The sequence below is a fragment of the Chrysochloris asiatica genome, unplaced genomic scaffold, assembly GCF_000296735.1.
Source record: "Chrysochloris asiatica unplaced genomic scaffold, ChrAsi1.0 scaffold00067, whole genome shotgun sequence".
Taxonomy (NCBI): domain Eukaryota; kingdom Metazoa; phylum Chordata; class Mammalia; order Afrosoricida; family Chrysochloridae; genus Chrysochloris; species Chrysochloris asiatica.
Window position 1 is genome coordinate 2877015 of NW_006408585.1, and position 13269 is coordinate 2890283.

At 37.4% G+C, this 13269-nt stretch overlaps 1 protein-coding gene across 2 annotated transcripts in view; it reads left to right on the plus strand.

Annotated features, from left to right (window-relative positions):
- Positions 1-13269, plus strand: part of KCNH5 (potassium voltage-gated channel, subfamily H (eag-related), member 5) — a 608817-nt gene that overhangs the window by 119213 nt on the left and 476335 nt on the right. For both annotated transcript variants that reach the window (XM_006864573.1, XM_006864574.1), the window contains exon 5: positions 2310-2425. In XM_006864573.1, coding sequence (XP_006864635.1) covers positions 2310-2425 — 116 coding nt within the window. The remainder of the gene's footprint in view (positions 1-2309; positions 2426-13269) is intronic.

A 13269-nucleotide genomic window follows, 5' to 3' on the forward strand; every position in this document is an offset into this window, starting at 1 on the left:
GTTTGGTTTGGTTTTGGTATTTGTCTTTTTTTATTTTGTCTTTTATATGCTTAGAGTTCTGTCACCATGTCTGTGTTTTTGTTTTATTTTTCTTTTTGCATATTATATAGAATTAGGATTGGAGTTGATACAATTCTGAAAGCCTAATTAATATTTTGTTTGTTTCAGTTACTAAGCTGAAATCTGTTAATGAATAAGAAATAAGGACCGTTTATCAGTTGATGCCAGATTCCTGGTATGGTGCTGTAAGATCAGCACTGGACTGCGAACCACAAGGTTGGCAGTTCAAACCCACCAGCTGCTCCTTGTAAACCCTATACAGAGTTGCTATGAATCAAACCAACTCAATGGCACTTAACAACAACAATCAATAGATGCCAGTTTGCTTCTCTTCTTAAGTTCATTTACTGCATATAGTAAATGGTGCTGAGTGGGTGGGACAATAGAAATTTAAATGAAACCAGAATTAATATTAATAATTGCTGTTGAGGAGTGCTGTCGAGTCCGTTCTAATTCATAACAATCCTGAATAGGATTTTCAAGGAGCAGCTGTTTAAAACTACCGACCTTGCAATTCAAACTGACCTTGAGGTCGAGTGCTTATCCTGTGGTGCCACACGAGGATTTCATTCAGTATTAATAATAAATAACAATAATTAAGCATGACATCACTCACCTACATGGTATAGTTTGAAATACTTTAGGTTATCGTTTGCTTAGAATTTCTTCCTTCACATTCTCTCACATTGTCTGAAATTCCATAATTGCCTTTAGTGTCACTCGTTTGGATCATCCTGAGGGTTTCATGTTTAAGGATTACTTGGCAAATACCCGAGTGAAGAGTATTAGCATAGAAGTTATCAAAAACGAATTCTTAATGGAATCTTTAATGGGATCAGAGTTTTTAAAGAAGCTAAAAGAAAGGAAAATTGAAACAGGAGAAGAATATGGTGATATTGCTCTACTTTTTCACATCTCCTTGACATTTCCTTGAATAAATGGTTTTAATAATGGCGATTTGAGGCCTCAGAAGAAATTTCTTTCTCATTAAATTCACATTCCTTTCCCCAGGAAGTTACTGCTATTTCAAAAAACATTATTAAGGATTATAGATAATTCAAAAATAATTTTTAGATATCATCACAGTTGTTAATGTAAGAAACATAATATTTTTCTTTTGCAAGGAAAATAAGGTTGTGTGCTAAGACAGAAGATGTGAGCAACTGTAACAAACCAAATTTCTTAATACTAGGATTTATTCTCTTATATATGTATATATAAAGAGCTGTGGTAGCTTAATGGTTACAAGTCGGGCTGCCAACCTCAGGGCCAGCGGTTTGAAACTACCAGCTGTTCCGTGGGAGAAAGATGAGGCTTTCTGCCCCCGAAAAGATTTCCAGCCTCAGAAACCCTGTACGGTGTTGCTATGAGTCAGAACCGAATCCACTGCACATAACAACAACATATGTACATATAAGGATCCAGCAATGGATTAGGCATTGGCCATAAGGCCAGTGGTTCAAACCTACTAGCTCCTCTGCAGGAGAAAGTTAAGGTGTGTCTGTTCTTGTAAAAATGTACAGTCTTGGAAACCCTATACAGGATCACTGTAAGTCATAATTAACTGGATAGCAGTAAGTTGTGTTTTTTTGGTTTTATGTGCATATGTGCATACAAATATTCAGTAGGAGTGTATTTAATGAGAATTATACTAGATGCCATAACAAATAAACCCCCAGCTTTCAGCAGTTTGCCATAATAAAAGCATATCATTTGCTTGATAACAATTGAAGATAGTTGCTCTTGGCTGGCATAGGACATCCATTCATTTGGATTTCAGTAGGCTTTATTGTTATTTTCAGCCAGCTGGCAGACTAGTGTAAGAAGTCACACTTCTTAAATCTTGACTTGGACGTGATGTGCATCACTTTTGCTTATATTCTATTGGTGAGAGCTAGTGACAAGTGCACATATATGATGCAAGGAAAGCTGGGAAATGTATTCCCTGATTGGGTAACTATTTCCTAGTGATGTATCTGTACCATGCAAAGGGGAGCATGGAATTTTGAGGACAACTAACTGCTTTGACCAATATATTAAGTATGGATAAGACACAAAAGTTATCCTTATTTTATAGGATAGAGCAAATATGTGATATTGTTTATGTAGATATCAAATGCTTTAGACTTACACTTTTCATTAGTTCTTTATGTTATGCCATTGCTGAGATCCTGTAAATATTAGCAAGAATGTTGGAGTCCATATCCACTGTGTGTAAAAAACTGAGATTTTCTCTCCTTATTTTTAAGGTTGGACAAAGTTTGCCCGATTGACACGGGCTTTGACAAATAGCAGAAGTGTTTTGCAGCAGCTCACGCCAATGAATAAAACAGAGGTGGTCCACAAACATTCAAGATTAGCCGAAGTAAGTGTGAGACTAATATTGCTTCCCAGAATGGTGGTGGTGATGATATTTTTTTTCTTCCCCAAAAGATACAATGAAGATTTTCCAGATTATATTTTGTAATTATTTTTTGCTAACTTATTTTTCCCTTGGAGAAATCCCAAACTTTTCTTTTTATTCTCTTGAGAATGTGGTAGCTCCATTAAGATAAGCACTGGACTGAAAAATACAAGGTCAGTTGTTCGAGCACACCAGCCACTCGGTGGGAGAAAGATGAGGTGTTTTTGTTTGTTTTTTTCGCAAAGATTTACAGCCTTGGAAAGCCAATACAGGGTTGCTATGAGTCAGAACTGACTCCACAGTGCTTAACATTAGCTACTTTTAAATGAGCAAGTAGCTCATGACATCACAGTCGGTATCTTTAGAGTGTGAGATTTCCTTTGAAATGCACTGGAAAATTCACTCATTTATCCGTTTTATGTATGCAGCAAACAGTTATTGTGGATTTACCCTGTGCCTGGCAATGTGCAAAGTGTAAGAGTAAATAAGAAAGTGTTTCTGTTATCAAGCATCTAAAGATCCAGCAGAGAAAAATGCCATCAGAATATGATAAATTGTATGATGGGTACTGTGGGGTCCAGCAAGAGCATTTACCCACACTTGGAATCCCAGAGAAAGTTACCTGCATGTTGTGATACCCAAGTGAAAAGTGTAGGAATTTATCAGACAACGAAGGAATGAATGCTATTCTTATTAGGGAAGCCAGCATGTACAAAGGTTCAGACATAGGAGAATATAATGCCTTTGAATATGATTTCAACGTACTTGGAGGCAAGTGGGAAAGGAAAGACTTAGAATAGTGTAGTGAGATGATGGTGGTTGGTAGGAGACACATCACAAAGTGTCTTATGTATTGGAGAAATGCCATAATCACATCTCTAATTTAGAAAAACTTCTCACAAAGAGATTGCTTCCAATTGAGGCCTCACTTAGTTTGCTTTTTGCTTGGTTGTGCAATGTTTTGATTGCATATATTTAAGAATATTATTCCAAGAAATGGGCCATAGATTACACTAGATTGCAAAAATATTAAGTGCACAATGATGGTTAAGAACTAGTGCATGACCTAGTCGCCCTGGAGAATGAGTAGGTAGAGAGCCTAGTTAGGAATTCCTTACAGTAATTTCGCTAGGATGATCGTGGCCTGAAACAAGGTAGCAGAAGTAGACAGATATAGAAATACCAAGATTAAAGTCAACACATTTATTGACAGTTTAGAATTGAGGGTGACACAAGAGGGGCCAATGAAGACCAACTCCTGTGGGTCTTGGCTTGAAAAATTGAGCAGATGGTGTGTTAGTGAAATAGTAAATATAAAAGGAGAAAGAGAAAGTTTTGGGTAATAATTATCCCAAATGATAATTCAGTTTGGGACATACTATGTTTGAAGTGTCTGATGGAAAATCATAGTAGAAGTGCCCCGAAGATAGTGGTTTTTACTTACCTGGCCTTCTGCAGTGATATTTGGTTTTGAGTCATAAGCTTGGGTGTCATCCTCACAGATGTGTCTTATGTAGCTGTGTTGTTGTTAAGTGCCTTTGATTTGGTTCTCACTAATAGTGATTCTGTATAGGGTTTCCAAGGTGTATTTGAACCACTGATCGTGCAGTTAGCAGTCCAGTGCTTATTCTATAGTGCCACACCAGGACTCCTAAATAACTAAAGGATTAAATAATGTTACCCAAAGAGTGTAAAATGAGCAAAGAGAAGAGGACTAATAGAACCATGCAAAAGCTACAAGCTTTATTATATTGATGTCCTGGTGTGATGCTATAGTATAATGCACTGGACTGCAGTTCAAACCTACTAGCTGTTCCTCAGAAACCTTATATAGGATCACTAAGAATTGGAACTGACTCGATGGCACTAAACAACAACAGAATAATCATTTGGGCTCCTGGTGTGGTACTGTAGGATCAGTACTAGATTGTGAACCACAAGTTCAAATCCACCAGCTGCTCCTTAGAAACCCTATATAGGGTTGCTATGAGTCAGCACTGACTCGACGGCACTTATCAACAACAAACATCATTTAACTCACTGCCATGGAAGATATCACTATTATAAGAAGTCAAGAAAAAGTTTACACATAGAAAAAAACATTATTTGATGGTTGTTAGGGGTGGGAGGAGAAGGGGAGAGAAAACACTAACTAGAGGGTGTTGTTCTTGTTAGGTGCCATTGAGTTGGTTCTGACTCAGAAGGAAACATTGCCCCGTCCTGAGCCATCTTCAGACTTGTTGTCATGATGGAATCTATTGTTGCTGACACTGTGTCAGTCCATCTCTTGTGGGTCTTTCTCTTTTTGTGTTGACAATTCACTTTACCAGGCATTATGTCCTTCTCCAGGGACTGGTCCTTCCTGATAATGTGTCTAAAGTACAAGAAACATCTCACCATCATTGCTTGTAGGAAGCATTCTGACTATACTTCTTCCAACAGATTATTTATTCTTCCAACAGACTATGGTCCTTTCAATATTCTTCCCAACACCACAGTTCAAATGCATTGATACTTCTAAGGTCTTCCTTATTCATTGCCCAACTTCCACATGCATATGAAGCTATTTAAAATACCATGGCTCAGGTCAGCTATATCTTAGTCCTGAAACTGTTGTCTTTGCTCTTTAATACTTTAAAGAGGTCTTTTGAAGGACATTTGCCTAATGCAATACATAATTGATCCAAGAAAAATGAAGTCTCTGACAACTTCAATGTTTTCTCTGTTTATTATGATGTTATTTATTGGACCAGTTGTGAGGATTTTTGTTTATTGAGGTGCAACCCATACTGAAAACTCTGGTCTTTGATCTTTATCAGTAAATATTTTAAGTCCTCTTCACTTCCTGAAAGCAAGGTTGCATCACCTGCATATCTCAGGTTGGTAATGAATCTTCCTCCAATTCTGATGCCATGTTCTTCTTCATATAATCCGGTTCCTTGGGTTATTTACTCAGCATGCAGATCAAATAAGTGTGGCGAAAGGATATAATTAATCCTGGTGTACACCTTTCTTGATTTTAAACCATTCAGTATCCCTTTATTTTGTTGAGCAGCTTCTTATGAGCACAATTAATTATTCTGGAATTTCCATTATTGGCAATGTTATCCATAGTTTCTTATAATCCAAATGCATTTACACAGTCAATAATGCATAAGTAACCATCTTTCTGGTGTTCTGTGCTTTTAGATCCATCTGACATCAGCAATGATATCCCTTACTCTTCATCCTCTTCTGAATCTGGCTTGAATTTCTAGCAGCTCTCTGTTGATAAATTGGTGTAGCCATTTTTAAGTTATCTTCAGCAAAATTGTACTTGTATGTGATATTAATGATTTTGTTTGATTATTTCTGTATTTCATTGGGACCACCATTTTTTTGAGTGGGCACAAATAGAAATCTTTTCCAGTTGGTTGGCCAGGTAGTAGTCTTCCAAGTTTCTTGGCACAGATGAGTGTCTCCAGTACTGCATCAGTTTGTTTAAACATTTAATTTTGTTGAGCAACTTCTAATGAGCACAATTAATTATTCTGGAATTTCCACTATTGGAAATTCTGTCAACCTCTAGAGCCTTGCTTTTCACCAATGCCTTCATTGCAGCTTGGACTTTTTCCTTCAGTACCATTGGTTTTTGATCATATGCTAGCCCTTGAAGTGAGCATCAACCAGTTCTTTTTGGTACAATGATTCTTACTTAGTGTTCCTCCTACGTTCGTTTGGTATTTTCTTCATCATTCAATATTCTGTCTATAGAATCCTTCAGTAATGCAAGTTGAGGCTTAAATTTTTCTTCAGTTCTTTCAGCTTGAGAAATGTTGAGCATGTTCTTTCCTTTTGGTTTTCTAATTACTAGTCTTTGCATACAACCTTGATCACTGAAAGTGAAGAGGACTTGAAACATTTACTTATGAAGATCAAAGAGCACAGTCTTCGATATGGATTACATCTCAATGTCAAGAAAACAAATATCCTCACCACTGGACCAATAAACAACATTCTTATCAATGGAGAAAAGATTGAAGTTGTCAAGTACTTCATTCTTCTTGGATCAACTATCAACACTCGCGGAAGCAGCAGTCAAGAGATCAGATGATGTATTGCACTGGGCAAATCTGCTGCACAGGAACTTTTTAAAGTATTGAAGAACAGAGATGTCAGCTTGAGGGCTAAGGTGCGCCTGACCCAGGCCATTGTGTTTTCAATAGCCTCATATGGATGTGAAAGCTGGACAGTGAATAAGGAAGATCGTAGAAGAATTGATGCCTTTGAGTTGTAGTGTTGGAGGAGAATACTGAAAGTGCCATGGACTGCCAAAAGAACCAATAGATCTGTTTTGGAAGAAGTGCAGCCAGAGTGCTCCTTGGAGGCCAGGATGGCTAAGCTTCGTCTCTCTTACTTTGGACATATTGTCCGGAGGAAACAGTTGTTGGAGAAGGATGTCATGCTGGGTAAGGTGGAGGGTCAGAGAAAAAGAGGAAGACCTCTAACGAGATGGATTGGCCAGGTGGCATCACTGATGGACTCAAGTGTGACAGCGGTAGTGAGGTTGGCCCAGGATCGGACATTGTTTTGTTCTGCTGTGCATGGGGTTGCTATGAGTCGATTCCGACTCGATGGCACCTGACAACAACAAGTCTTTGCATATTTCATTATAATACTTGACTTTGTCTTCTCATGCTGCCCTTTGAAATGTTCTATTCAGCTCTTTTGCTTCCTCATTTCTTCCAGTTGCTTTAGCTTCTCTATGGTCAACAACAAGTTTCAGAGTCTCTTCTGACATCCATTTTGGTATTTTCTTTGTTGTTGTTGTTGTTGTTAAGTGCTGGTGAGTCAGTTCTGACCCATAGCAACCCTGTACAGGGTTTCCAAGGAGCAGCTGGTGAACTTGACTGGCAACCTTGTGGTTTGAACAGACTTTGCAATCTGGCGCATTAGCCCACACCACCACACAAGGACTCCTTTCTTTATTATCTCTTAAATAACCTTTTGATTTCTTTTGTATGATATTCTTACTGTCTTCCCATAACTCCTCTGGTCTTTGGTCATTAGCATCTAATGTACCCAATATGTTCTTGAGGTAGTCTCTAAGTTTAGCTTGGATATACACAAGGTCGTATTTTAGCTCCTGTGGATTTGTTTGAATTTTTCCCAAGCCTCAGCCTGAACTTGCATTTGAGTAATTGATGGTCTTTTCCACAGTATGTGCCTTGCCTTGTTTTGGCTTATATAATTGAGCTCTTCCATTGTCTTTTCTTACAGATGTAGTCAGTTTGATTCCATCTGGTGAGATCCATGTGTATAGTCACCTTTTATGTTGTTTTAAAAGGATATTTTCCATGAATAAGTCAATGATCTTGTAAAATTCTATCTTGCAATCGCCACTGTCATTTCTAACACGAAGTCCATATTTTCCAATTAACGATCCTTCCTCTTTTATTTCCAGGTTACACAGTCTAATCGCATGTAGTTATCAATGCATCATGATTATGTATATGATCAATTTCAATCTGAATAAGTTGGTAGAATTCTTCAATTTCATCATCACTGGCTTGAAGCATACATTTGAATAATCATGGTATTAACCGGTCTTCCTTCTATCCTCTCACAGACAGCATTGAACTTCACGATGGATCTTGAAGTGCTCTCTTTTTTTTTTTTTTAATTCTTTTTGTTTGGAACTTTGTCTTGTGAATTGAGTGAAGGTTTACAGAGCAGATCATCACTTTTCATTCAACAAACCGTATACTTTTTTATATCAATAATTGTAATCCTCTCCATGCAACAGTTATCCTACTTCTTTCTTCAAGCTCTTATTTCTACTCCAGCCCCTTCCCCTACCCTTTTGAACTTTGTCCTTCAGAAAATGTTGCTCTTTTAATCTTCAATTTTTAGTCATTGCATAGTGAGCATACGTTACCAGTATTGTTATCCACCCTATATACTTATCTACTGCTTGGTTGGGAATTGGGTCACAGGGTGAGTTCCATTCCAGATCTGAAGGGGGACCAAGGGACATTGTGTTAGGATCCTCTGTTTCTTTTTGACCAGTAAACCCAGTATTATTTATGATTTTGAGTTTTATTTTGAAATCCTCTTTTGACAATGAATGTGACGCCATTCCTCTTTATTTTTTTGTTCCCAGCATTGTAAACTATATGATTGTCTTATTACAAATGGCCAATACCTATCCATTTCAGCTCACTAATACTTAGAATATTGATCTTTATATGTTCAATTTTCATTTTTGATGACTTCTAACATTCCTAGATTCACTCTAGGATTATCTGATTATCAATGGATGTTTACAGTTGTTTCTTCTCATTTTGTGTTGTGTCCCATCAGCAAATGTGGGTAGATAGCTTTATGTCATTGAGGTCAACTCTATGAAGAGACATCTGTTTGCCAGTCATATTTTGAATGCCTTCCAACCTGAGGGGCTCATCTTACGGTACTATATCAAATCATGGTCCGTTGATGTTCTTAAGGGTTTCAGTGGCTAACCATTCAGAATGATCTGCCTCTCCTTCTTCGTAGTCTGTCTTAGTCTAGAATTTCCACTGAAACCTGACCACCACAGGTACTCTTATTATTGTTGTTTGTTCTGACCCATAATGCCCCTGTATAAGGTTTCTGTTGAGTGACTAGTGCATTTGAATTGCCGACCTTGCAGTTCAAACCAACCTTGTGGATGAGTGCTTATCCTACAGTGGCACAGCAGTACTCAATGGGTAAATATTGCTGGTATTTAAGATACTAGGGGCATAACTTTCAGCATCACAGCAGTACACAATCACTACAACAAGCTGACAGATAAATAGTGAACACAGAGTAGAGGGAATATATATTAATGTGGGTGAAGAGACTGGCAATATACAGTAAGGGGGAGGTCATATAAAATGATCAAGGTTAAGGAAAATAAAGGAGGAACACAACAGTTAAAGGCAATAGAGGTAAATATTATTGCAGTAACAGTAATAACAATAAACTGAGTGCATACATGGACACACAAACTGAATATGTGTGGGAAGGCAAATGACATTTGCTACACATATATCCATTAATATAGTTGTTGTTGTTATGTGCTATGGAGTCAGTTCCGACTCATAGCGACCCTGTACAGGGTTTCCAAAGCTGTAAATCTTTACGGGAACAGAATGCCTTGTCTTTCTCCCACAGAACAGCTGGTAGTTTCAAACTGTTGAACATGAGATTAGCAGCCCAATTTGTAACCACTATGCTACCAGAGCTCCTTATTAATATAATACAGATCCATATTTGTGCCCATTGCATAAAAGGTGACCCCAAAGGAATGCAAAAACCATTGAACAATATCATTAATATTACATGCAAGTAAAAAAACTAAAATTGGGTACATTAGTATATAGACAGGGAACTGCCAGAAATTGAAATCAGATTCAGAAGAGAACATGGAACAAGGGATATCATTGCTGATGTCAAATTGATCTTGACTGAAAGCAGAAAATATCAGAAAGCTGTTTATTTGTGATTTATTGACTACGCAAATGGTTTCAACTGTGTAATCATAGCAAACTATGGATAACACTGCAATGAATGGGTATTCCAGAAGACTTAATTGTGCTCATGAGGAACCTATACAAAGACCAAGAGACAGTTCAAATAGAACGAGGGGATATGGAGTGGCTTAAAACCAGGAAAGGTGTGTGCCATATTTATTCAATCTGTATGCTGAGCAAACAATCCAAGAGACTGGATTATAGGAACCATAGTGTGGCATCAGGGTTGAAGGAACTCATTAACAGATTTCGATGTGCGAATGAGCTGAAAGTGAAGAGGACTTGAAATACTTAGTGATGATGATCCGTCAGTGTTGTTTGCACCTCAATGGAAAGAAAAAAAAAATCTCACAACTGGACTCACCTCAGTGTCTCAACTTGCAGTCAAACAATTGGTCTATAGGTGAACAATAACACCTAGGAGGTATATACCCTTAAAATAGTCAACCATATGAGACCAAAATGGTAGCATTTGCCCAGGGATACAATTCAGAAAGCAGGAAGACATAGAAAGGAAGGACGGATAGAAATGGGCAACACAAGGAGGAATTGGGAAGAGAATTATTCTAGTGTGGAGATCGTAACCTATGTCACAAAACAAAATATATATGACTTTTTGGATGGAAATGAATTTGCTCCGTGAACTTTAACCCAAATCACAATAAAAAGCTTTTTGTTTTTATTTTAAAAGAAACATTCCAAAATTCTAATTAAGCTTCATAACCTATCCTGAATATTCAGTGGATACCAACCAAAATATTCTGAGGGAAGTTACCAAAGATGAGAAAAATAAAATTAAATGCATGTGGTTTATCAAGAAAAGTAGGTTGAAGCACTCCTGAGTAACTGTCTTCACTGGTTGTAAATAGGAGGGGGCTGCAGCAAGTTCATGGAAAAATGGGATAAAAAGATCATGGGACTTTTCCATGAACTTTTTGAAGCCTCCTTGTATTAAGCCTGGCTTGAAGAATGCTGAAAAGTAAAATGTATTTCCTGATTATGAGGAGTCTAGGGTTCTTAGACCATAGCTGACAGAGAGACTTATTGTGACTTTTTGCTCTAAATAATACTGCTATCTTGGGAACGGAATAATATTTTGATGTATAGACATATTTTCAAAACCAACAATTTGACATTAGAATAATTAAATATTAATTAGTAATAAAACAATAAATATTAGCCAGTATGAACCAAATATCACTCTACAGTGTCTGGTCCGTAATTCCCACTGCCTTTCTGCATTTCTATGTAGATTTTCCATCAGATGCTTCAAACTTATATGTTCAATACTGAAAGCATTGTCATCATCCCCAAACATTTTCTTCTTCCTCTTAATTTATCATTTTATTAACTAACACCACCATCTACCCAATTGTCCAAGCCAAAAACATCGAGTTGTTCATGACTCCCACCCCTCAGGTCTCGTACTCAACCAGCATAATCACTAATTTTTAAAACCTGATATGCAATTAGCACAAGATTTAAAGCAGACTGATAGTTACAATTTCCTTTTTCATTAATGCTTGTCATCAAGTATTGTATGATTTTGAAACTTCTTTCCCTTCTGTCTTACTTAAGTTGTGCATTTATTTCTAGAACTCAAACTGAACATAGCTTTAACTATTTTTTAAAACTTTTTATTGTGAATTGAGTGAATATTTATAGACAAAAGCATACGCTTTGTTTCATTTCAATAATTGCAATCCCTCCATGCAACAACAGTTATCCCACTTCCTCCCTTAAGTTCCTATCTTCATTCCATCTTCTTTCCCATCCCTTCTCAATTTTGTCCTTAAGGTAAATGTTGCCCTTTTGATTTTAAATGATTGACCATTCCACGTTAGCATACTTTACTGTTGTTGTTTTTCCCCTATATGCCCTGTATATGACTTGACTGAAAACTGGGCCACGAAGGGTGAGATCCTTTCCAGACCTGAAGAGTGGTTGAGGGACACAGTCTTGGGTTCCTCCAGCCTCTGTTTTTTGGGTTTTTTAAAAATTATTTTTATAATTTTGAGTTTTGTGCCACATTTTCTCCCACTCCATCTAGGCTCTGCTGATGTGAGGCCTTTCAAAGCAGTTGATCATGAGGCCTTGATATCTTTTGGGTGAGATCTATTCTGAGTTTTTTGTTTTCTCAGTTATAAAACTAGATAAAAACATAGAGGAGAAAATCTCTACTTAAGTACTCTGAGTCTCTTATGATTCTCCATACCAGGTGGAAGTTGTTTTATCTTTCATAATTTTTACTTTTATTTTGTTGAGAAACTCTTTTTGTTTTTATTGTTGTTTCTTCTCATCTGATTTTTGTTTTCTTTGGCTTTTGATTATCGGTAGTTTTTAATCAGTCATCCCTTATTCACAAATATAATTTGGATACAAAACTGCTTTCTCTCAAACCTTTGAAATGATATTAGGGGAACTACAGAAAGGAGAATGTTTTAACAGAGATTTTATCTGTATTTCTGTAGCATGTGCCCCTAGATAGCTAAAGGTTGACTCAAAAGAAACACCATTTTAGCACAAGAATACTTTTCTCTTGATTGTACTCAAAGTATCATTTGCTCAACTGAGATGTCTGGTTTCATAGTGAATTTTCAGACTGTCTTATTTTTCCCCAACAGACGTGAAATTTATCATAATTCCACCTGGACTGCCAAATGTGAGCTCTCTTCACTATAAAGGATTCTGGCCATTTTGTAGGCATTTCATTAAACTTCTATCTACACGAACATCCAGCTGGTTGCCTTGAAGTTTTCACTTTTATTTTGGATAGAGATAAATATAGACAGCACTGCTAGGTCAGTGCCTCCCGACTCCCTCAGAGTCAATGGTCTTAGGTCATCAGAGAGCAAGAGTATGTCTGTGTCGGTACAAAAATATATCAGAAAATATCATTTCATTCCCCTTTCACCCAAGAGTAATGCTTATAAAAGTGAAACTAAAATAACAGTGAAAGTGAGGAGCCCCAGTTACAGAGCAAAAATTGAAGGAGGGTGAGGAGTCCTGGTGTGGCACTGAGGGTTAATGTACTGGACTGCAAGGTCAGTTTGTAGCACAAGGTTGGTGGTTCAAAGCTCACCAGCTGCTCCTCGGAAAACCTATACAAGGTCGCTCTGAGTCGAAACTGACTTGCTGGCACTTAACAACAAGGATAAGCACTGGACTGTTAACTGCAAGGTCAGTGATTCAAACCCCCCAGCCGCTCCTCAGAAACCCTACACAGGGTCACTATGAATAGGAACTGATTCCATTGCACTGAACAACAAC